Source organism: Grampus griseus (assembly GCF_964374135.1).
Source record: "Grampus griseus genome assembly, chromosome: X".
Classification (NCBI taxonomy): Eukaryota; Metazoa; Chordata; class Mammalia; order Artiodactyla; family Delphinidae; genus Grampus; species Grampus griseus.
In genome coordinates this window covers 15,380,626-15,406,558 of record NC_138999.1, presented here as the reverse complement: position 1 = coordinate 15,406,558, position 25,933 = coordinate 15,380,626, and the positions used below count along the sequence as shown (strand labels likewise).

Sequence of the window (25,933 nt, the reverse complement as noted above, 5' to 3'; positions counted from 1 at the left end):
ATTCCCTTTTTACTATGCATTCCAAAAAATTTGCTGCATAAATTGCTATTGCTAAAGACGGTTTGATCTGGGAGAGTTTTGTTCCCATTGCACACTAATTAGAGGAAAAGTCCCATTTTTTTCCCCTGTAGAGTGGTAATCTGTGAAACTATGCCTTCCTATTTTGTCTATGAGAATCCACTCGTTCAGGCATCAAAGGTAAGGGCCCTCATCCTTTCCTCCTACCTTGCAGAGGAGTGTTAAAAAGTATCTGATATCAAGCATGCCTGTAATAGTGTGGAAGGCCTCATCTCCAAAACGCACTTACTAATATCTCTCCCAATTGGGTCACAAAAATTGCAACATTAAATAAGGTCACTTAAATATGAGCTAACTGGCAGGATCAGAGGCCATGGATACTGACAACTGATTTGTCTGTCTTCTTCTGTCTTTTTCCGTGACTGTATCTACTGCCTCATCTTGATTTACAAGCAAAACCTAGAAAACCTACAAAAATAAGTGTTTTACGGTTTATCTAGGAATAATACAGAAGATATTGCTGTTATTTTGGGTGAAGAAAATCAATTTTGTATAGTTTATTTCAACCTAAATAAAATGTGAATTTTGTTTAAAAAAGAAAAATATGAGCTAACTAAATGGCAGACCCAGAAAGAAATTACAAAGAAAGGAAAGTTTCACTTTCTGTTAAATGATGGTAACAGAGTCTATCTCCAGATCTATAGAGGACAGTCCTCATGTCAGGTTTTAAACCATTAGAGTTGTTTGTCAACTTACATCCTGGTAACTAAAATATCTCAGCAACTTCTCAAAAAACCCAAATGATGATAGACAGTCTCACCCATAAATAGATGTAAGTGTGTTGGTTATTTCCCACGTGCCCAACCCCCAGTCCATTCTCCATTCCTCTCTGCCCCAGCCTGGGTCTGGGGAACCCAACACTGAAGAGTGTCACCCAGCCTCCCTTGTCACCTAACTCCCAGTTGGGCTTAGCAGTGCAAGGGGCTGGGGGCTGTCTCCCCCGGCAGTGGCTCCCTGACTCAGATCATAGCTGTGCCTCTAGATTACAGCTCCCACAGGGTGGTTTCCCCTGCCTGGCTCCCCTGGACTCTCACAACCCTATTTCTTCCTCTTTCTCCTTCAGGCCTAGAGAGGGTAATCGCAGAGATAACTCATGCAGATGTTGTGAAATGTCCAAAGCTCCAAAGAGGACATCCAGAAAAGGGTAGAGAAGAGTGAAGATAGCTGCTACAGCTTTTGAAACTCTTGGAAACACTGCTCTCAATGTGGAGCACAAACCTACGTATGTTACGAAGAACATGTTCATAGTAACATAAGATATAATTTCTAATGTGAAAAGAGAGGCTATAAAGTTAAGGTGGAAACATTTGTCACAGAGTTAGGTTTCCCATAAATGTACAAAGTGCCTAAACCACTATTCTGAAAGTTTCTGTCTTGGTATTAATCTGAAGCCACTGAGCTCTGCACACAACTCTTACATCGAAAGGACATCATACTGTCTTCAAATTGGAGCTCTGCCAAAGCACAATAAAAAACTGCTTTAGAAATTCCATATATCTCTTTGACACACAACTGTAAGGAATCTGTGTTAAACTGCCAACCACTTAAGAGGATTTTATATATAAACCCTTCTTAAATGGTTGGCAGGATGGATAGATAGATGGTTAATTTCTAGTTAAAATAACTTTTCAAACCAAACATCAAAGACGCAAAACTACATTTTTATGGGGAAGACTGGCAAAGCAGGACTGCTGAGAGGGCAGTGTGTGGCAGGATGAAGCACCATCCCACCATGTCCAAGGTGAGCAGAACCTCAGGAGAGTATGAAGGAGACTTAGGCAAGGGCTAGGTAATGCAGAGTCCACTGCTTCTCCTACAGAGACATGAACGTGGAAGACAGAAGACAGGGTGTGTGAGGATATGTGTATGACGATACTTGTCTCAGGGACAAGGCAGGGCACCAACACGATATTGTGCCCTGAACATCTCTACAATGGTGCTAGGAAGTCCAACGGAGCCATGGTTTGTGCAGAATTAGTGTCCCCAACAAGAGCTTCCATGGAGGAAATATGGACCGTAGGCAAGCGTGGAGCAGAAATATTTCCAGATATGTGTAAACTGAGCTAATGGTTTCTTTCCTAGAGAAACCAGTTAGGACTGTTTCTTTAATATATTTAATACAGTGTCAAGACCTGAAAACAAATTCTTCCAGAGATTTTTATTTACTTATAATTTTTATTCTCATCTGCTTCAAAAGGAGATTTTGTAGGACTCCTCAAAAACCTATACGAACCGTATCCTCATGGCCACACACATCCTCCTTGACAGATGCCTGAAGAGGGTTCCCAAGGAGAGCCATGGACCCCCATGGGGATTTCTCCCAAGTGAGTCATTACAGGATGAATACACAGGCCTCCTTTTATGGTATGGTTATACCACCCATCACTATAGCACAAATCAAAAATTTATCATCAGTCTACTGAACTTTCTATTGAGATCCTTCTTCTTTGCAAATGTAAACTAGAGGAGTCAAGTGACAATCAAGGTAGAAGGGAGACAAAAGCACCTGAACTGGGAGTGACCCCAGATAAGACACAGGCATAATGTGAACCTCCTAAACTCAAAGGAGCAACTGAAAGATGAATTCTGGTCCTTGCCTTAGTGCACTGATCTCATGGAAACTGACAACAAAGTGAACACAAACTTGGCGAAATAGAATTTGAATCTCCTCCCAGGCCTCCTTGAAAACAAACAGGTAAGAGTGTTTTATAAGATGTGAGGGAAACAATGACCAAACCACTCATTTTAAATAGAGAACAGCTATAAAACACAATCACACCATCGCAGTTAAGCAGAGAAAATACAGGGTAAATGGTTATTGCTTATTTATAGATGCACTCACGGATCTAAAAAGTACCAGGTCTTAAGCTTTCAAAATTCCAATTGGTTAAAAATAATTGTTCAGGGCTTCCCTGGTGGCACAGTAGTTGAGAGTCCGCCTGCCGATGCAGGGGATGCGGGTTCGTGCCCCGGTCCGGGAAGATCCCATATGCCGCGGAGCGGCTGGGCCCGTGAGCCATGGCCACTGAGCCTGTGCGTCCGGAGCCTGTGCTCCACAACGGGGGAGACCACAACAGTGAGAGGCCCACGTACCACAAAAAAAAAATTAATAATAATTGTTCTATGTGGAGAGAAAGGGGGGATATGGGAAAAAACTTATATAAGAAAAGCTTCATATTAAGAATTATTGTTTTCTACTTCTCTTCTAATAGTAGATAAGATAAACTATTTCCTATCTTCCATAATTTAAGCAATGCTAGATGACAAGACCAGCTTCTTGGAAGAGGAAGGAAGACAAGGAGAGGAAGGACCTGCCCCTGAAAATGCAGCCAACAGAATTAAGGAATGTCACTTTTGGGGAGAGAACCTGATTGCAGGGTCCAACTCCTTGTGCCCCTCCTTGCTTCCCCTGCCCCAGGAAATAGATGTTTTTTTAAAGATTATGCTGAAAATTACATTAGAAAGCATCCATTTTAATCACTATCTACCAAACTAACTTTACTATTTTTATATTCTTATTCTTATGAAAAACTAATTTCTCAACTCAATGATTAAAAGACAAGGGCAACAAAAACACAAGCCCCTGCTGTGGAGCCAGAACTACTTGGTTCAGTTGCAAAGGTTGTCCTAGGTGCCTTCCCACCCACCTGTGTTTGGCATCCTCCGCTCCCTTCAGGAATCCCTTTGCCCTCACCCATCCTTCTTCCTCCAGGAATCACCCCTGGGTCCCACGTACACAGGATCTTCTAGCTTATGAGGCCAGAAACCCCCTTAGTTGCTAACCCATGCTACCTTTCCCAGGGAATGCATAGGTTTCCCTTGGAAAATCTTGTAAAAGATAAAGTCTTTATGACCCACACAACTCTTTAATTATGGTTCTGAATCATGCAATAAGCATAAGAAAGATATTTCTGAATAAGGAGGGCTTTCCTTCTTTTCTCTAATTGCATCATTTAAGCAGCCACCTCCTCCACCTACTTGTAAGACCAATACTGCATCTGTATTTCCTTAAAAGGGAATATTTACCTATTAGACAAAGTGCTGCTTTCCACGTGGTAAGGTTTTCTTTTTGCTGACCTTGAAGGGGAGCGATCCAAAAGTCTCTGGGTTTGGAATGTAGGGTGATTCAAACACTGTTCTGTCAAGTATCTGTCAGCTGGGTCCAACTTCAGTAAATTCTTAGGAAATGAAGTTAGGATTGGAAAGAACATCACAAAGTCAAATTTAAATTGTAATAAAAACTGTATTTCTTTTCCTTATAAAAGAAATGCATGGTCATTGCAGAATATCTAGCAAACAGAGTTTAGTCCAAAAAAAATTTTTTTAAAGGACTATCTAAATCACCCATAACCTTACCATTGTTGTCCTCTGGGAATATGCCCTCCCAGCCCTTTAAAAAATACCATGTATACATTTTTTCTTTTCTAAAATCTGGCTTATATTATACAAATAAGTTTTGTATACTGTACTTTTCACTTACTAATCAAAAATATTGTTTACAACATAATTTAAACATCTAAAATATATTTTTATTTTTGGACGGAACATGCAGCTTGTGGGATCTTAGTTCCCTGACCAGGGATCGAACCCGAGCCCTCGGCAGTGAAAGCACAGAGTCCTAACCACTACACTGCCAGGGAATTCCCTAAAATATATTTTTAAATAAGTATATATTCATATCAAAGAATATACATTCTTCATCTTTTTCTTGTCCTCCTCTCTGGAGGCAGCCCATGGTACCAGCATCTTGTGAATCCTTCCACAGGTACTTTGTACATATCTCTATCTGCTCCTTTTATTTTATCCAAACAGTAGCATACACACAATAGGCTGCACTTAGCTTTCTTTCCACTCAACATTAGATCTTAAGAGATCATTCCATATCAGTAAACAGCCTCAATTTTAGATGTACGTTAGGCAGCATTTTGTTTTCCTTCTTTTAATATTGTGAACAATGATGCAACAAATAACTTTACAACATGTTTTAAATGACTACATGGAAGTTTGTGGTATGATTTATTTAATGATTTATTGTTGGATGTTTAGGTGGCTGCCACTTTGCACTATTATAATTAATGCTGTGATGTACACCTGAAACCGTTGCATATATCCATGATCCCTTGCATAGGATAAGTTCCCAGATATGGAACTGGTAGGTATGCAAACCCTTAAGGATTATCTTCTATGTGTTGCCAAATTACCCCCTAGGAAGGTTGTCTCAAATAGTACTTCTCTGAGCAATTGAGAGTCTACCAATTTCCTGGCACCCTCATCAATAATAGGCATTATCATTCTTTTTAGCACATACTTGTAAATTAGCTATTTAAAAAATGGTATCTCACAGCTGTTTTAATTCATATCTTTGATTAATAGTGAGGTTGAATATTTTTATGTTTACTTATATTCCTTCTTTTCATATTTTTCTATTTGTGTAATTTTCCTAATTTATTTGTATGTGTTCTTTATTAAAGTACTAATTTTTTTAACAACTAAAATGTTTTCTTCTAACATTATTTATCTGATTAGTAATTGGACAAGATTTTAAAAGGTGAATCATTATTAAAATTAATTGATTTTGGGGCTTCTCTGGTGGTGCAGTGGTTAAGAATCCGTCTGCCAATGGAGGGGACATGGGTTTGAGCCCTGGTCTGGGAAGATTCCACATGCCATGGAGCAACTAAGCCCGTGCGCTACAACTACTGAGCGCATGTGCCACAACTACTGAAGCCTGTGTGCCTAGAGCCTGTGCTCTGCAACAAGAGAAGCCACTGCAATGAGAAGCCCGCGCACCGCAAAGAAGAGTAGCCCCCTGCTCACTGCAACTACAGAAAGCCCGCAGGCAGCAACGAAGACCCAACACAGCCAAAAATAAGTAAATAAACAAACAAATAAATTTATTTTAAAAATTAATTGAGTTTTATTGATAAGTTAGGCAAATACATAAAGAAGCATAACCTACATAACCTAACACAACTCAATAGAGCACACTGACATTTGTTCTTTTGAGTGATGGGCATTTTCCCTCAGAGAAAGGAAAAAGGGTGAAATTCCAGCATGCCCAAATGCGTCTCTAGCTCACTTTCATTGGCTTTGCCCACAGTCAATTTCTTTGTGATCCACTACTGAACAGTGAGAACAAACCTCAATTTGTTCTCAATAAGCCAGAATTCAATTTCAGACAACCACCTTCAACCTAGCACCACAGAAAATTTGAATTCTGATCCTATTGTATCCTATCCTACGTTGACTCAGACACAACTCTAAAATTATCTCAATGCTTTCTCCTTCTTTATTAGAAAACAAAAACTATGGAGGTATATGAAATGATTTTGGTCTTACTGGCAGTTAAGGCAGTTAATATCAAAATGGTTTCAACTGTATGGTACTAGTTAAAAACAAAGGAAATTAAAGTACATATGACCTTTTAGAAGCTAAACATCTACTAGCATTAAAGTGCTATTTTCATTTATTTAAGATTAACAAGGGTAGAAATTGCTGCACATACAATGAACTATTTTTATATTTATGAACACAGCTGTTAATTTTCAAACACCTGGAAGGATGAGGTCATTATGAGGAAAGTATGAAACTTAGTAAATAGTTTCAAAATTCAGTATTTGGGGGAAAAAACAATTTTAACTAAAATAGAGCCCATATAATTATTGTAGCTATTCTTTATATTATTAGGAGCTTTGATTAATTCTGGTAACTTGTATCCCCACTAAAATGGCTGATACGTATAAATAGACGCAGGATGAGACGGCCATTTTAGGTATTTATATATGGACAAAATTATCAAATCTGCTTTAGGGGATGGCATAGAGAATAAATTTCTTCATGAAAGGATAAATGGTACTATTTATTTTTCAAATTCATTTTCAAAAATAGCTAAAAGACAAAAGGAATAATTCTATTTATATAACATTCAATAATAACAAGGCAGTATTAACCTTTGGTGATAGAGGTCAAAGTCCTGGTTTCCAAGAGTGGGAAGGGGCACCTGGGAAGGGGTCATGAAGAGATTTCCGGGGTGTTAATAATTTCCTGTATCTCAATCCGGGTGGGGTTACATGGATACGTTTACATTATAAAGTTTTACTCTGAGGTACATTTATAATTTGTGTACCTTCTAAATATACGTTTCAATAAAATGTTTATTTAACATTAAAGAAATCTGAGGGTAAATATATTAAATGAATGGGAATTCAACTGTTCAACTTTCAAACTGGTGTAAATGCATAATGGTTCAAGTTATCTTCGTATTTTTATCTGTGTTAGCGTTTACCAGGTGCTATGCTGATACTTGGTAATTACATTTGGTAATGATTTAACAAAAGAAGTTCAGTTATTTTTAACTAAAAGAGACAAAAGGCAGAAAACACGAAATTGTATTTCAGTTCTTCTATTTTACTCTATTTACATTTTAAAAGTTACCAACTAATTAAAGCCCTGATAAATAAACACTGACTGTGTGAAAGAACATATGACATAACGCAAATGATTTAAGAGATAATTTATGCCTAATTAACCTTAAAGAGCCTTGAGGATTTTTTAAATAGCATCTCTCAATCTGTGTTCAGAACTAGTGCTGTAGCATTTTATTTTTTTTTAAGTATTTAGTATTTAATTAAATTTGGGAAATGCTTCTTTACTGTGGGATTTCTGAAAGCCTTTATAAATTAATGAACATTGTGAATCTCTAAGAAAGGTTATATGGTAAGTGGCCTTTCCCAAAGGCCACACCCCCTTGCCCACCTCTGCCCCCACACCTATTTACACAGGGCTCCTCGGAACACAGATTAACATAGTTTTAAAGCAGAGCAAAGTTCTGAGAGTGCTGCTCAGCAATTTCCAACTGTGCTAAGTATGCCTTTAAAGGTCCTGGGCACAGTGTAAACTCCTCTGTTTTTGACAGTTGACTGAACGGGCAGAAAATAAAATTGATCCATTAACTAGTATCTTTTTTTCTTTTTTTAATAAATTTATTTTATTTATTTACTTTTGGCTGCTTTGGCTCTCTGTTGCTGTGCATGGCTTTCTGTAGGTGCAGCGAGCGGGGGCTACTCTTTGTTGCGGTGCATGGGCTTCTCACTGTGGTGGGTGGCTTCTCTTGTTGAGGAGCACGGGCTCTAGGCGCGCGGGCTTCAGGAGTTGTGGCGTACAGGCTTAGCCGCTCTGCAGCATGTGGGATCCTCCCGGACCAGGGCTCGAACCCGTGTCCCCTGCACTGGCAGGCAGACCTCCAACCACTGTGCCACCACGGAAGACCCAAGAAGTATCTTTTGAAGGTCTACTATCAAATAACTAGCACTTGCTTATGCACTGGCTGGCTGCAATGAAAACTGGAGAAATATGAAAAAGTAGTTCTCACTCAAGGGGCCATCTACTTGGGTAGAAAAGCTTGAATAAGAAACTGTGAGAGGGCTTCCCTGGTGGCACAGTGGTTGAGAGTCCGCCTGCCAATGCAGGGAACACGGGTTCAGGCCCTGGTCCGGGAAGATCCCACATGCCGCGGAGCAACTAAGCCCGTGTGCCACAACTACTGAGCCTGCACTCTAGAGCCTGCCAGCCACAACTACTGCGCCCGCGAGCCACAACTACTGAAGCCCGCACACCTAGAGCCCGTGCTCCGCAACAAGAGAAGCCACCGCAATGAGAAGCCCATGCATCGCAACAAGAGAAGCCACCGCAATGAGAAGCCCATGCATCGCAACAGAGTAACCCCCGCTCGCCGCAACTAGAGAAGGCCTGCGCACAGCAACGAAGGCCCAACACAGCCATAAATAAATAAATATTTTTTAAAAAAGGAAGTTTATTAAAAAAACCAAAAAAAACTGTGAGAACATTTTCAGTAGTCCAGAGCATGAAGACCTTCTGCACAGGGGCACCAGCATGAGGAGGAACACTCAGGCATGGTAGTAGCAGTGATTTTGCAGTTGTCAAATGAAGAGCCAGAGGGAGAGAAATCAAGTTAGAAAAAGAGCAGAATTAGGTTCGCTGATAAAATAATCTTATGGGAGGCCTTGAATATGCAAAAAATATTAGAATCTGTTTTCTTTCAACATTCATTTTAAGATTTGTTTTAAAACCTTATGCCTGAGCAGCTTGAGTGCTGGATAAATTTTTAAATGATTTATTTCTCATTATTTATATTTAGATTGTTACTATTCTGTCCATTTTAGGAATCTAATTTAGGTATCTCATAGTCCTGTCTAGACGGAATGTTACAATACCAGATACTTCTGCAATTTTAAATAAACTGCAACGGGCTGTATGTATATGTATAACTGATTCACTTTGTTATAAAGCAGAAACTAACACACCATTGTAAAGCAATTATACTCCAATAAAGACGTTAAAAAAATAATAAATAAATAAATTGCATGCCTCTTCAGATGACACAGTGCCCCATTATTCACCACTATACACCTATTAACAAAACATTTAATTCATAAAAGCAGGCTCTGGTCATATATAGACACAAGAGAAATCACAAACCAAAAGACATTTTGTACAGATAACATCAACTTGTCCTACCTTCATTAAGTCAAGTAAAACGCTATTTAAAATTCCAAGGTATCTTCTCTCCAATGACTGAGGATGGTTAACAGCTGGAAACTGTAACAACAACATGACAGAAGTATTAGCACGTAGGTAAGGGTATGTGTGTGCATGTGCTTTGAGTGTTGGAGAAGGTAGCAGATGAGCAGAAGCTACTGCCCTAGTGCCAAAGTTAAATTTATTTCACATGTATATTACTTTCGGTGTCTATGTATTTGAGGTAGGGATTAATAGGATTGGGTGTTAAATGACAGGAAAACTCACAAGTGAAAGATGATACTTAAATCTAGTTGGACAACACTGAAGCATGTAAAACAAAACAAAATATAAAAATTTGAAACTATTTATTCAGTTTATACAGTCTTGTCTACTTATACAAATAATTTGGTTAGAATAGAGTTCATATAGAATTTGCTTATACAGACAATTCTTACACCCTTTTCACAACAACATATCATTTACTCCTGAAAATTAGAGAAGTAAAAAAAGAGAAAAAGGCCAGTACCTGAAAGGCTACAGAAGTAGAAATAATGAATTCGGACACATGTTCTATTATTGCTTTTAATATACTCTTTGAATGACCTGTTTTCAATTCCTTCCTTTATGTAAGTTGGAACAGAAGGCAAACAGGCTCCTAAATTAACAAATACATTTTTAAATAAAATGAGGGGAAAGGGTCAAGTTTATTCAGATGCTCTGTCCTTCCCTCTGCCAACTCACATTTTGCAATATCTAAGTGGATGGTAAAGTATTAGAGTCCAACGCCATGTACTCCCTCCCAAGAATACAGCCCACCGACCACATATCTACAGACTTCCCATAGGGAGCTCTGAAAAGCAAAGGGAGAGATTATCTTGGCAACTGAAGAAATAAGTTTTAATAATTTCCAAATTATTTTGAACAGATACATGATTTAAAGCATATTTGGGTATTTAAGGAATTAAAAAGTACCACATGGACAAACGTGAGGATGAAAAAAAGGAAGTATGGATATCAAAGTAAAACTTCAGAACACGGGCTTCCCTGGTGGCGCAGTGGTTGAGAGTCTGCCTGCTGATGCAGGGGACACGGGTTCGTGCCCCGGTCCAGGAGGATCCCGCATGCCGCAGAGCGGCTGGGCCCGTGAGCCATGGCCGCTGAGCCTGCGTATCCGGAGCCTGTTGCTCCGCAACGGGAGAGGCCACAGCAGTGAGAGGCCCGCGTACCGCAAAAAAAAAAAAACACAAAAAACAAAAAACTTCAGAACACAAGTGAATAAATCTATGCTAATAAAGCCATCAGTTTAATAAAAATTTAGTTAGTATACACTGATTTGAAATCTATTCACATCCAGATATATTTTGAATATGAATGGATTAATAAACCCTAAATACAGCATACATGTCTGATGAGTTACCACTCACTTGGAGAATGAAATGCTCCCAAGAAATGTATTTTCTAGGTAATTATCCTTTAGCTCCCTGTATTTCCTTTATACCAACATAAGAGCATTTCAAAGCCTGAAATCTCTAAACATGCTAAATAAGTGGATGAGAGAAGTAGTTATGTAGAAAAATTCAAACAAGGTATTAAGACGTCATCCCCACACAGTGCTAGGTATGGCAGGAGATGCAGAATATGGGTAAGACCAAAACCTTGCATGTAAGCAACCCTCAGTCTGATTGTGAAAGCAATCAGTATGAAACTACTAAATTCTAGTTGAAGCTCAGAGAAAGGAGAGGCCAAGGTGGTTTGCAGCTGTAGAAAAAAGAATCCATACATAGATAATATCTGAACTAGCTTTTGAAAGATAAGAAAAAATGTGAGGACAGAGAAAAGTAGGACAGCACCTTCTAGATAGAGGACGTAGAGGGAATAACATGAATTTAACAGACACACAGGCAATAACCTAAAACTGATTTCTGAGGGAAGTAATGTTCTGCGAGACATTTTAACAATTGTTATTCTTCTTATTTCAGAGATGAAGAAGGTGATGATCAGAAAATTCAAATAAATGGTTCAAGGCAGGTTACATAATTAAAAATCAGAACTTATATTTGCACCCAGGTCTGTGATCCAAACCCACATTTTTTCTAAACATGGGTGCCTTTCCTAAAGGAGGTACAGAGGTTCCTCTGGATGTTATTGGAGCATTGAACATCAGCCCAAAGAGAGAGACACCTGTCATGCTGTGATAAAAGACTCTATACCACTAGACTTTAATTAATATCTTGCTTATGAGGTCCTATCTTATGCTACCAAATACCCCCTCCTTTTTTTCCAGAAGTAACATTTCATCAATAAGAAAATTAATGCCCAAAGTCAAAAAGTATTAGAAATATGATTTTTAAATGACCACACAAACTCCTAATTTTAAAAAATTAATTAATGTTTTTTTGAAAGAAAGACACCATTCTCATATTAGGTAATTCAACAAATAACCAAAACTCAAGCATAGAAGTTTAAAGTATATCTCAATCAGTAGTTTGTTTTTTCTTTCCTTTCTTTCTTGATCACTTGGCCAATATGATACAATGAGAGTGCCTCTTTACTAAGCACTTACTATGTGCCAGGCACTGGTCTGGGCATTTTACATATATTATAATGTTTAATCTTCACAACAACCCCATCAGGTGGTACTTCTGTTATCACCATTTTACACATGAGGAAAAAGAGGCACAAGGAACTTGCCCTAGGTCATTCAAGTAGTAAATATGGAGTCAGGCTTTGAACCTCAGCAGTCTAACTTCAAAGTCTATGCCCTATATTATGGGATAGCAATTGTTATTTTTTTCAAAATAATACATACCGTTAGAGCAACATCTTGTTGATTTTCCAATCTCTACACAATTGAATCAAAATACAAATCACACTGGACTGGTTACTGGTAAGCCCATGTTTCAAGGCAGCTGCAGTTCACACACCCTGTACGCTTAGCTGAGAATGTCTCAGACATTCTCAAGTAAATGATAAAGGAAGACTTTTCCCTCAAAAGATGTGGTTAAACCTCCAAAAAGGTTAAACTAATTTAGCTAAAACACCACAAACACTTTCAGACTAAAATGTAAAAACATTAAGGCTTATAAAAATCAAAGTGTCAGGGAAGCAGCAATTTCTCCAAAGGATATTTACAAGCAGCACCGTCATGTACTCTCTACCATTTACCGATAATACTATTTAGTGAGGTCTGTAAACAAACAGGACCATAGACAAAGGAGTAAAAGATCTCCTTTGTTTAGCCTATCTAATCCAAATGCTACTCATTCTTCAATATCCATTTCAAACTGTAAATCCTCTATATATCATTCCTAGTGAATCCGGCCAACTTTCTAGAATGTTTAACATTCTCAAGGTCTCAACTATATTTAGATGTATTAGAAAACAGTACAATGTAGTAAAGAATGTAGTACTTTATTATATACCACACTTTATTATAAATTGTATTGTTTTCTAATTATTTCATACACAAAAGTCTTAATTCTTCAGCTAGTTTACAAGTTATTAAAGCCAGGTACCATGGCAGATCTGTTTACACTCTCTTCAGAGAATCCAGCTTAGAGCCTCTTTAACCAGGCAAAGAATAATGCAGCCAGAAGACCAAGCTTGATGTTCCAGGTCAAATATTCAATCATTTAATACTATTCAACCTAGTAAGAGCAACTCTAGGTGTGTTGTGAATATAACGGTGGCCATGATAGCTCATTTCTTTAAAAAAATTCATTAGTCCAGTAAGGATACATTTTTCAAAAAGCTTTTTTTTTAAAAAAAAAAAAATCTTATTACAATTTTTAAAAAATTGAAGTATAGTTAATTTACAGTGTTGTGTCAAACAGCTACTTAAAAGAGACTGCCATGTGTACTACAAGAGCTATGACCAGAGTGCTTCAGGAGCACAGAAGGGGGAGGCACCCATTCCCCTTGGAGGAGTCTAGAGGGGCTTCATGGAAGGACACTTGACTTGAGTCTGGGGGGAGGGAGGATGGAGAGCTTTCCAGGAAGTGGGGTAAGTATTGGGAGAATTACAGAAATGAAAACATAGCACTGCAGAAACAAGGAAATGGTGACAAGTTCAATGTGGCTGCAGAGCAGGGGGCAGGGGTAGGAAAAGGTGGAAGACAAGGCTGGAGGCCTAGAAGGAAGGGGTTTTTAATGCTATCCTAAGGAGTTTAAATTTAATAAGCAATCTTGCAGAGGTTTTCAGCACAAAGACGACAGAATTAAATGGGCAGTTTGCAGGAAGATCATTCTAAAAGCAATGTGAAGACTGCAGTGAAGAGAGAAACTTGGAGAAATCAGTTTGGGAGTGGCTGTTCAGGTAAAAGGTGGTAAGAGTGAAAGAAGCATTAGAGATGGAGAGAAGGGAAACATAAATGAGCTTGACTGCTGATAATGCAGATTGGTTCAAGAGAGCATTCAAATATTCATCGAGTCCCTACTACATGTGCTGGGCTAAGCTAGATGCTGGAAATACAGCAATAAAACAGATGATTTCTAACATTAATAATTAAAAAAATAAACAAAATAATTACATACTGTGATAAGTGCTATGATGGAAAAAGAAGGGTGCTATGGGAGAGACCAAGAAGGAGGTGGGGGAAGTATGTTGGGGGGTCAGAGACAGGGGTCATTCTTGGAGCTGAGATTTATAAAATGAGAAGGGGCCATGCAAGGGAAGTGCCTTCCTGGGAAAAGGAGTCACAAGTGCCAATTTCATGAAGCTGGAACACCTGGGAATGTTTACGGAAGTTAAAGAAAAAGAAAGGTAAGTGTGATGAAAGTCTGGAAAGGGATGGGAATGGAAAGGGGTATGAGCTGAAGTCAGGGAGCTAGAAGGGCCCAGAAAAGGCAAGGTCTGATGGGAAGGAGTTTGGATGCATTCTCAGTGAGACAGTAATTCATTAGTTATGACTTGCTTTATTTCTGACTAGAATAGATTTTCCTTTCTTCTGGACTGAGGGCAAGTCCTATTTATTATCATATTTTCAGCATCTAGTAGGACAAATGCTCAATAACTGTTGAACTATTTGTACCCTAATTAATGGTCATAATTTGGCTATTTTTCAGCTTACAAAAGCAAAAATAAAAGGAGAAAAAAGAAACTTGCCTGAGGTAACTCAGACAGATTTGGAAGAGAGAGAAAGCAGGAAGGGGATGGAAGAGAAATGTTTGCATTTCTGTTCCTTTCTTTCTTCCACACTCATTGAGCCTAGCAGGAGGTATCCTGTGCTGGGCATTCATGTGTGAGGAGGAGTACTCTTCAAAGTGAAATAAACTGAGGCCAGAAAGTCAAAGGAAAAAAACAAAGTGCTTTGCAAATGTCAAGAAAACATGGTTTGAGAATTATGCATTTAAGAGAAACAAAAGAAGTGGTGGTGAGCTTATTTTATAGTTCCCACAAGGGCCAGCAACTGGCATGTTGGCCCAAACAGGGTAGTTGAAAACTAAAAATGTTGCTTTGGGGGTGGATGGAACAGAGAAGCAGCTTGTAACTGGCCACTCCAGTAAGATGCCTCCTGCGACTTGGTTGTCCCTCATTTGGGGAAAGTTTATACTTTAAGACTCTTTTTAGCATATTTTCTGAAATCAAGTTTTGCACAAAGTTAGCAAGTCTAGAAAAGGCTGCCCAAGACAATACACTAGTTTGAAAAGAAGATTTGATGTTTCACTAAACAGGAAATACCCACTAGAACAGCACCTTTAAATATGCAGAATGTGAGTATTCATCATCTTCCTCAAATCACTACAACTATGTTTGCTCAAATAAGCAATAGCCATTTATACATTTTTCTATCTTTTGGGGATGCTTAATATTTTGCATAAAGAAACATTCTGAGATAACCAAAGTTTAGAATAACGCGTACACTAAAAAAGATTTTGAAAAATTGGAACTTACAAATTAGGAAAATATTAGCAGCTCCCACTTTCGAATTCAGAATTCACAAATACTATATAAAATTCAAAAGTAAAATATTATAGGGCTTCCCTGGTGGCACAGTGGTTGAGAGTCCACCTGCCGATGCAGGGGACACGGGTTCGTGCCCTGGTCCGGGAAGATCCCACATGCCGCGGAGCGGCTGGGCCCGTGAGCCATGGCCACTGAGCCTGCACGTCCGGAGCCTGTGCTACAACAGTGAGAGGCCCGCGTACCGCAAAAAAAACGAGAAAAAAAACCAAAAATAAAATATTATAATGGGGATTATAAACACTGTAATGGGAAAGGCAATAGTATTCGATGGATAGCTTAGCATTCCACTGTGCAATGAGCAATGATTTAAATACTAGTGTACTGATTCCATTTGGGGTTTTAGCAAAGCCTCTTACCCGGAGCCCGTGGAAGCGAGGATTACTGTAGAAGAGCTTCATTTGCTCAGGTGGAAGTGGTCCTAGCACCTTCTGAATAGTAAAAAGTTGGTCAATTTCGCTTTCTCCAGGAAATAAAGGCTGTCCATCACTAAGCTCCCCAAGAATACAGCCCACGGACCACATATCTACAGACTTGCCATAGGGAGCTCTGAAAAGCAAAGGGAGAGATATCTTGGCAACTGAAGAAATAAATTTTAATAATTTCCAAATTATTTTGAACAGATTCATGATTTAAAGCATATTTGGGTATTTAAGGAATTAAAAAATACCACATGGACAAAAGTGAGGCTGAAAAAAAGGAAGTATGGATATCAAAGTAAAACTTCAGAACACAAGTGAATAAATCTATGCTAATAAAGCCATCAGTTTAATAAAAATTTAGTTAGTATACACTGATTTGAAATCTATTCACATCCAGATATATTTTGAATATGAATGGATTAATAAACCCTAAATACAGCACACATGTCTGATGAGTTACCACTCACTTGGAGAATGAAATGCTCCCAAGAAATGTATTTTCTAGGCAATTATCCTTTAGCTCTCTAAATGTCAACAAGTTATACTGATCCATTTTTTGAGTTCAGCCTATTAAAATGTACCACTGACTTATGTGTCTTCTTAAACAACAAACACTTAATATTATTTAACCTCTGACTGCACAGAGTCAAAACAGCTAAGATTGTGCTAAACGCTATTGGATTATTTACTTCAATCTATTTATACCCTTTGTTTATGGGACTTTATGACAGGCATTTCCCTCAAAGCATTTTTTCCACTTCTTTAGGGATTTATAGCTATCTTCCAAGGTCTGAGTTTACCAGAAGGCTTTTGGAGTACTACTGTTGCTAATCAGCTATACATGAAAATCTACGTATCCCCAAAAAAGCTTTACATGTATACCGCAATATCTATAGCCTTAAATCAAATTACAGAAGGCAGATTAAGAAATCATATTTTTTAGTTTCAAACATAAATTATCTAAGTTTTAAGCAGGGAAAGCCAAAATAAAATACCTGAAAAAAAAAAAGGAATTAAAATTCTAGAATGCCATAGTGCTATAGTAGTAATATAAAACTTTTAACAAATACTCTAAAGCACTTTTAACATAATACAGAATATGTTTCTAGGATGATGAATCATTGTAACAATAAGTCAATATTTTATTTATCTCATTTCCTCCCATAAAAACCCAAGAACCATACTAGGAAACTTCATTTAGATTTTTTTGGTAGCTTGCTGGGAAGGGAAGGATACTGATCTTTCTTTCATACAAGTATAAGAAAGACAAAACTTGTGCTAGATGGAGAAAACTATGGAAAATCTTTACATACCCACCATAAGCTATTTTTCTTCTGTCAACTAATCTGAATAATTTATGCAGCTGTAACTACTTTGAATGTCAAGGACAAAGTCTTGAGAATGTATAAAAACCTGTAAATTCTTCATGTTAACCAAATATCAACTGATTTCAATGGGATTTTTATACAAATAATATGGTTCTTCAACCAGTACTTGACAATCATTTAATCAGTAATATTCAATTTGGCTCAAATTAGTTGGAGTCCCCATCTACTTTTGGTAGCTCCCATATAGCTCTAAACATAACTCAGTTAATGAGCTATAAACATAGCTCAGTTTTCCAGGAGGTATTATTAGGCAGCAAATACTCTCCGAAGTTTCATAATAAGGCTGTCCTCAGAATGAACTCCTCAGGGACATCTTATAGACAAAACCATATTATAATGAGTCCCTCTACCATACTTGAATCCTCAGATGGGGTTCTAAGAATGATTTACTTCGTACTCATTTCTTCTTTGGAAAATCCTGTCCAGGAATTTCAAACTCCCAATCCCTCCCAAAAGAATGAACAGATGAATAGACTACACATTAGAGTGAGTCCAGACAGAGGTACACAGAAGAAACATAGACAACACAAAAGAAAATCAATCCTAAATCCAAGTTGAAAAATGAGCACAGAAATTCTAAAATCTATCCACACAAGGAGGGATAATAAAGTGACTAGCCACCATTTATTTCACAGGATGAAGCACAAGCTTTTGATTAAAAAAAAAATGGTAAAGCTTTCAATAACCGACACCAATAATTCTTATAGGCTCTAGGTCAGCAATGAAACAAGATTTAACGCCAAATGGTTGGTAGACCCTGGGAAATCAATTGTTAACTTCAAAATAAACCCTCAATGAGAACCTGCTGCATAGTACAGGGAACTCTACTTCACTGTACAGTAGAAACTAACACAACATTGTAAAACAATTATACCCCAATAAAAAAAAACTTTTTAATAATAAAAAAATAAGAAAATCAACTGACCACAAGTGTAAAAAAATAAAAATAAACCCTCAGTGGGGGTGGTGGTGGTGGTGGGATGAACTGGGAGACTGGGATTGACATATATATACACTAATATGTATAAAATAGATAACTAATAAGAACCTGCTGTGTAAAAAATAAATAAAATAAACCCTCAGTGAGTAGCTTAAACATATAGTCATCATGATCTTCAGAAGAAATACAGAAATTTATATTTCTATTATATAAAAAGTACCTTTATTTATTAAAAATTTTTTTAATTGAAGTATAGTTTACAATGTTGTAAAAAATATCTTTTAAAAATTAAATTTCTCATGTCCCCTAGATACATGTATGGCACACTAAAGAAAAGAGATGAAACCTATAATAATTCGTGCACTGGTCATCATTACCATCATATCTAATTTTATTTGTAGAGTGTGTCTTCTACCTCAATTCTTTGATGGTCCCAAAGAAGGAAATACGATCTAGGAAGAATAAGAAAATACTACAACTACGATAGGTAGAGAATTATTAGTGAAACTGTGATGGAGATCAAGACTACAGGTCCTTTCTTAGGTTCTGAAGTTAAAACATAGTAAGAGGAAGAAGTATCTTATCAGAAAATGTTTTTCTGGTGTTGACAGGTGAATGAAATACCACTGAAAGTGGAAGGGTGGCACAAAGTGGATGGATGTGGCAGTGTTGCTGAGAAAATTATCAATATATTAGTCTGGAAAGCCATTTATCATCAAACAGGATTTACAATGTTTGGAAGGAAAATATCAGTAGGTTCAATATTTACAGAAAAGTGGCTAGGCATAAGAGATACTCCATAAGTATCTGCTGAATGAATGAATGAATACATGAACAAACAGATAAGCCGGAATGTCAAATTCTGTGGATATACACATTCTTAATGTGGAAGACTATTAACAAAGATGGCAGCAATAATTTCCCTCCATTTCCATACACCTGCCACTTTGTAACGTGATTCTGCCACTCCTCCCATCAAGAGGCGAAGTTTATTCCTCCATCCCTTGAATCAGGGCTTAGACAAGTAACGTGCTTTGGCCAATGAGGCAAAAGTCATGCAAAGAGGCTTGAAAACCACCTTTGCTTTTGGGCTTGCCCTCTGCTCAGGGAATTCTTCTGCTATTATATGAAGAAACTTGGACTAACGCACTGGAGGATGAGTCCCCATGGAACAGAGATAGTTTGTCCCAGCTGAGGACCTAAACCAACCAGCCTCCAGATGACCTGCTGACTGTAGCTATATGAGCAACTCCAGTTGAGACCAGCAGAAGAATCATCCAGTTGAACTCAAACAGCTGACTCCCCCAACCCGATGGCACCCAGAATTGTGAGCAAATAAAATGGTGCTTGCTTTATGTCATTAAGTTTTTAGGTGGTTTGCTACACTGCAATAGGTAACTGGTATTTAATTAACTCAAGTTCTTATCTTCCACAGATAATCCCAAAGTTAACAATAGAGGATCAGCAAATATGTAGATGTCACTCTATTCTGGGAAGGTAACTCACCCAAGTAAGAGTTCTGGAGACCGATACCACCTGGTGGCCACATATTCTGTATAATTAGCATTATTGCCTTCTGAGAGATTCCGAGCAAAACCTGAAAGATAGCAAAGCCCAAAGGTGTAATTTTGAAAAAGAATTAATTTTTTTAAAGAATTAATTAGAATTAATTAATTTGTCATGTTGACAAAATATTGCAGTGCTATTAATACCTTAAAGGAACATCAAAAGAATATAATGATTGTTACTGAATGGGCTGTTTATTAACAGTGTCCTTGTCATTTAAAAGTCCATTGTTCATTCGTCAATTAAAATATACAGTGTATTCACTACAAAACCAGCCTCTCCTCTCTGATAAAGAAATCTATGTTTTCAAAGTTATTGCATGCTTTTATAAGCATTCAGAGCTTTTCCAATAAGTGTAAATCTTAGAAACAAAATGAAGACTCCACAAGAGCCAGAAGTCAAAGCTAAATTAGCATGTCGCAGATAGTCGTTAATTCTGCTATGTGGGACCTTAGATAGCATTTGTATATCTATTGGTGCTGATCAGCTCGGCCATTATGTAAACAACTATCGGTAGGGTTTGGCAATGATGGAAACAAAGCAGGCTAAAATGATTTTTATCTCCTAATGTGACTGAGAAGCATATTAGGGATATCTTAATTACCTTACAGACTCTATTGCTACCCCCCGCCCCCCGCAAGTAACAACCCTTTCAAAAGGTTTTGGGGCCACAAAATAAACTGGCAAGTAGGTTAATTACCCATCTAACTCACCAAAAGCAATATAGGTTCACTGTAAATAGTTACAGAGAACCAGAATATTAAAATTAAAGGTAAAAGTTAAGGTGTATGTCAGTTTCAAGAAATAGAAAATAGTGTTTCTTAAAGTGGAACAGTAAAAAAAAAAATAAACACAGCAAAAACAAACCCCCTAACTTCAGTTAATCAACACTTCTTTATAAGACATATTTGGAAGAAATATTCGTATTTTTTAGTGGGATTCTTCAAGCCAGACAAAGGAGCTACACACTCTGGGAGGGAAAACAATCAGGAGGTTCTTGGTGGGGATGTGCAGGGCACAGAACGCCATATGTGGGGCCATCATGTGGAACTTCCTGACCGTTTAAAGCTGTCTTTTCTTTAAGAAATGATGCTAGACTAAGGATACTTTTTTCCTATTATTAACCATTCTATATGCATCTTTTTTATTTATAACTTGCTTGACAAATTTCAGCTCCTAAGTACTTCTTAAGATGTTTAGGTACAGCAGGACTCTTCTTTGCATTATTTTTTTTAAATTAATTTATTTTTTGGCTGCATCGGGTCTTAGTTGCAGCACGCAGGCTCTTTGTTGCGGCACGTGGGCTCCTCTCTAGTTGCAGCGTGCGAGCTCCAGAGTGCGTGGGCTCTGTAGTTTGTGGCACGCAGGCTCTCTAGTTGAGGCACACGAGCACAGTAGCTGTGGTGTGTGGGCTTAGTTGCCCCATGGCATGTGGGATCTTAGTTCCCTGACCAGGAATCGAACCTGCATCCCCTGCATTGGAAGGAGGATTCTTAACCACTGAACCACCAGGGAAGTCCCCCACTGAACATTTAAAGGGAATAAACGGAATCATTCTAAAAATGTCTTTTAACCTTACAGATATATAACTATTGCATATATACAACACATATGTATTTACATAGTTATATTTTCAGTGTTTATGATTATGCCTAAAACAATTTCTATCAATATTTAAAATATTAAAATTTTTTTTTATCCAACTCAAGTCAGCAGGCCATAGTGGTATTTCTGGAAAATTCTTTCTCTGAGGTCATTAAGTACTGGGCTTATGAATATATGCACATGCATGTATTTGCTTTGAATTCTCATTAAACAAATACTGCATGATGAATTTTTTAAAATAGTAGACAATACTATGCAAAGAGAGTAGAACTCTTCCCACAATCAACTTTTTAATATACAACCCAATAGAATGTTCATTTGCTAATTTAAGTCAAAAGATAAAAAATACTTTTAATACACCTGTAAAAGCTACTTAAGTGCTATATTAAATTAATTCTGTACTTACAGGGCTCAATTTCTTTTTAACTTACCAAAGTCACACAGTTTCAAAACATCATTGTGGCTGATTAAGAGATTTTCTGGTTTTATATCTGGAGTATCAAGATTAAAAAACAATTATTAAAAAATGTTCCATGTACTGCTGATTGATACTGTTAGAGCACTGTAATGGCACCTAATTAGAAATATCCAGAGTAATATGAATAGAAAACTATGGCAGTGAAAAGCAGAGTAACACATTTTATGCTGGTACACAAAAGTTCCAATTAATTTCTTTTTGAAAAACATGCAGACCACCATTTCAAAAATATTTTTCCCCTTAAATTTTAAAGGTATCAATTGGACCTCTGAAAGGAATTTAAAAATGATTAAATCTAGGCTACCACATTTTAAGGAACTATTTTTACTTTATAAAATACTAATAATACAAATTTTTGGAGATAGACTATAAACTGTTTACACCCACAAGGTACTTTAAAAACATATATGAGAGTAAGTAGGTAGCATTATATTTACTGGAGAAAAAAATACAAATAAGATACATTGTTCGTTATGACTTTCTGTATACTTTCTATATTTATATATCTCTTTAGGTTTTCTATGATGTGGTTCACAATCATAAATGTCTAGTGCTGAAGCTATGATGGATGAGTCAAGGTAAGATTTCTCATTTATTCTGTGGATCTTTTGAAGATGTGGTGGGAGTTAAGGAGTAGAAATACACAGAAAATGCAGTTTAATTCCCTCCTTTTGGAGGCATCTCACGATTCTATTTTTAGAGTGCCCATCATCTATATTATATGGTAGAAGTGAAAATGGAGAAAGGGAAGAGGTAGGAGTGAGATCTGTAGATTTCAGAATCATGGTTTCTGAATTAATTCACAACAATTAATTCACTATACACTTAACCAAATCTCAGTATCACTATGGAAATGCAGCTAAATCAGTTTCTTAATATCCTCAAACTGTAGTAGAGACTGTTATTAGAATCATTACCCTAGACACTAGATGTCCAGTGACCAAGACATCTCTCCATGCTGCCAACAACCTTCATAATGTAACTGCTATGAAAGTCAAATGCAAGAGAAATACAAACTGTCTCTTTCCAGAAATAATAGGAGTTGGCATTCTTCACATGACCTTTAAGCTATTCTTAAAGTGAGGCTTTTTTTTTTTTTTTTTTTTTTTTGCGGTACGCGGGCCTCTCACTGTTGTGGCCTCTCCCGTTGTGGAGCACAGGCTCCAGACGCGCAGGCTCAGTGGCCATGGCTCACGGGCCCAGCGGCTCCAGAGCATATGGGATCTTCCCAGACCGGGGCACGAACCCGTGTCCCCTGCATCGGCAGGCAGACTCGTTTCAACCACTGCACCACCAGGGAAGCCCAAAGTGAGGCTATTTTTAAAGTGATATCCTTGTGTGCCTGTTTAGATAAATTAAAATGTAGTATTCATTTGTCTGATAATTCAAAGATAAGAAGTGGATACTGCAACATTTTCTGACAAACATCTTTGAGCTTCATTATTGTATCAATTTGTGTCCCTTGAATGCAAGAGATTATCAGGAAAAGATAAATGGTATAGATTAAAGATCTTGCTGAGCAAGTAATTTCCCTTTTACTGCTATAAACCACCCACTTCATGGCAATAAAGGACAAAATAGAACAGTTTATGGAAGTATAATCATGGCCCTTATGCAAGGTTCATCATGCCTACAACCTGCAAACAATGGGCACTTTTCATGAACAGGTAGGGAAAATCAGGAGGTAAAGGTACATACTAGAGATCTTGGTCTAAGAGGAAATGAGAAGTGGCTGTCAATGGGGGCCAGTGACTTAGCACCATGTCTAAAGCCTGATTCTGGCTTGTTTCACATTACCTGCTCTACCTGCAGGACCAAAAGGCAATGGAGAGGGTAGTTCCCCCTGCAAGTAAGCTTCAAAGTTTCCATTTGTTGAGTTCGTTTTATCACTAGGTGCTTTTGCTGTTGAAAGCGGATATGGTTTTACAACCACAGAGATCTCACCATAATATCCAAATAAATGTGCAGTCCATCCTTTTGGTGATACAAAAGGAGACTTGGAGCCCAAACAATGTCTCATATCCTATACTTTCAAAATGTATTTAATTTAAATGGAATGTCAGTGCCTGTGTGAAATATTTTGTTAACTTTATTTGATATTTTCCATTTCAAAAATTCCATACTTACCTCGATGAACAATATCATTCTTATGGCACCAGTGAATAGCTTTGATTAGCTGATAGATATAACTTTTTACTTTTTCAGGTGGAACTCCATTTGGCATTTCTTCCAGCAATTCAAGCATATTCTAAAAATTAAATAGAGAGCCAATGATCTCCAAAATTAGGTGGCCCATAAATCATGTATTAACAATTTAAAAAAGCACCTTGGATGATAATTCATCTAATACACAGCATGCATTTTTAAAAAATTGCTTTGCTTTCCATCCACAACCTTTCTTGTGAAGCAGCATATTGTATTGAATCAAGGTTCTCTTTTAAGAGAAATTCCATTTTTACTACTCCCCAATGCTATCTCAAATAATAACCCTGTGCATTTTTCACTCTCCCTAAAATCTATCAGGCATCATTTTAGCCTAATTTCGAGGGAAAAACAACACAAAGTAGAGGAAAGACACTGTAATGTATAGAGGAGAGGGGAAACAGTCATTTTAACATAGTGCACTGTGCATCTCCAAAAGAACTCTGCGATAAAATCAAGACTTGAAATATTTCTGGGAGACCTGGAAAATATTCTTAAATGATCCCTAAGGTTAGCAGTGATCAATATAATCAGAACAAATATTTAAACAGGCTACAAAATATGGTTGAAATAAAAATTCACAGACTCCAAACAAACCAATATTCAAAAATCTTAATCTGGAGTCAGAGACCATTGTAAAACTCATGCACATTTTTTATTTATTTTATTTTTTTAATTAAAAAAATTTTTTTTTTGCGGTACGTGGGCCTCTCACCGCCGTGGCCTCTCCCCTTGCGGAGCACAGGCTCTGGACGCACAGGCTCAGCGGCCATGGCTCACAGGCCCAGCCGCTCCATGGCATGTAGGATCTTCCTGGACCGGAGCACGAACCCGTGTCCCCTGCATCGGCAGGGGGACTCCCAACCACTGCGCCACCAGGGAAGCCCCATGCACATTTTTTAAGTAGAAATTCCACTTAACCAATTTCTGCTGAATTTCCAGATTAACTAAATATTCTCCACTCCCTCTGTAAAGCATAAGACTAAGGTCTACAGCATGATTAGAGCTTATTGTTTGTAGATGACCATCTAGGACAGCAGTTCTCAAAGTGTGATCTGTGGATCTCAGAGGAGGGGGGTGTCTCAGAGGACCCATGAAGTCAAAACTATATTCATGACAGCACTCAGTTATTTGTCTTTTTCACTGTGTTGGTATTTACACTGATGGCACAAAGCAATGATGGGTAAACTGGTGGTACCTTAGCATGAATCAAGGCATTGGATTCTTCAATGCCATAACCTTACAGTTAAAAAAAAAAAAAAAAGGCCAATTTTAGTAAAGGATGTTTTTGATGAAGCAGTAAAAATTATTACTTTTATTAAATTTCAGTTCTTGAGTACAAGTCTTTTTAGGAATCTACATGATAAAATGAGGAATACGCATAAAGCACTCCTGCTGCATATCAAAATACGATAGCTGTCATGGGGAAAAGCACTTGGGCAACAGAGTTATAAACTGAACTAGTCATTTTTCTTCGGGTACACCATTTTTACTTGAAAGAATGAATGATACACAGGTATTTATGTTAACATGTAATGGGTCTATTATTATTTTTAAATGAATTAATATTTTTATATTGCTCAGTTTTGACTTCTAATATGATAAACATTAATAGATAAAACTCACATAAATACAAAGCTCTTAGGGTTCCCAATAATGTTAAGACTGTAAATGGAGACCTAAGACCAAAAAGTTGCTGCTCTACTACAACTTTACAATGTTGTTCCCACCAGTCAAGTTGTATTCATATAA

At 37.5% G+C, this 25,933-nt stretch overlaps 1 protein-coding gene across 2 annotated transcripts in view; it reads right to left on the bottom strand.

Moving 5' to 3' along the window:
- The window catches only part of CDKL5 (cyclin dependent kinase like 5), a gene marked incomplete at its 3' end in the record, with an annotated part of 125,979 nt that overhangs the window by 25,897 nt on the left and 74,149 nt on the right, over positions 1 to 25,933 (bottom strand). For both annotated transcript variants that reach the window (XM_082681718.1, XM_082681719.1), the window contains exons 5-10: positions 24,107 to 24,227; positions 21,933 to 21,992; positions 19,837 to 19,927; positions 15,940 to 16,129; positions 9,616 to 9,696; positions 4,105 to 4,256 (exon numbers count right to left, since the gene is read on the bottom strand). In XM_082681718.1, the coding sequence (XP_082537844.1) occupies positions 4,105 to 4,256; positions 9,616 to 9,696; positions 15,940 to 16,129; positions 19,837 to 19,927; positions 21,933 to 21,992; positions 24,107 to 24,227 (695 nt within the window). The remainder of the gene's footprint in view (positions 1 to 4,104; positions 4,257 to 9,615; positions 9,697 to 15,939; positions 16,130 to 19,836; positions 19,928 to 21,932; positions 21,993 to 24,106; positions 24,228 to 25,933) is intronic.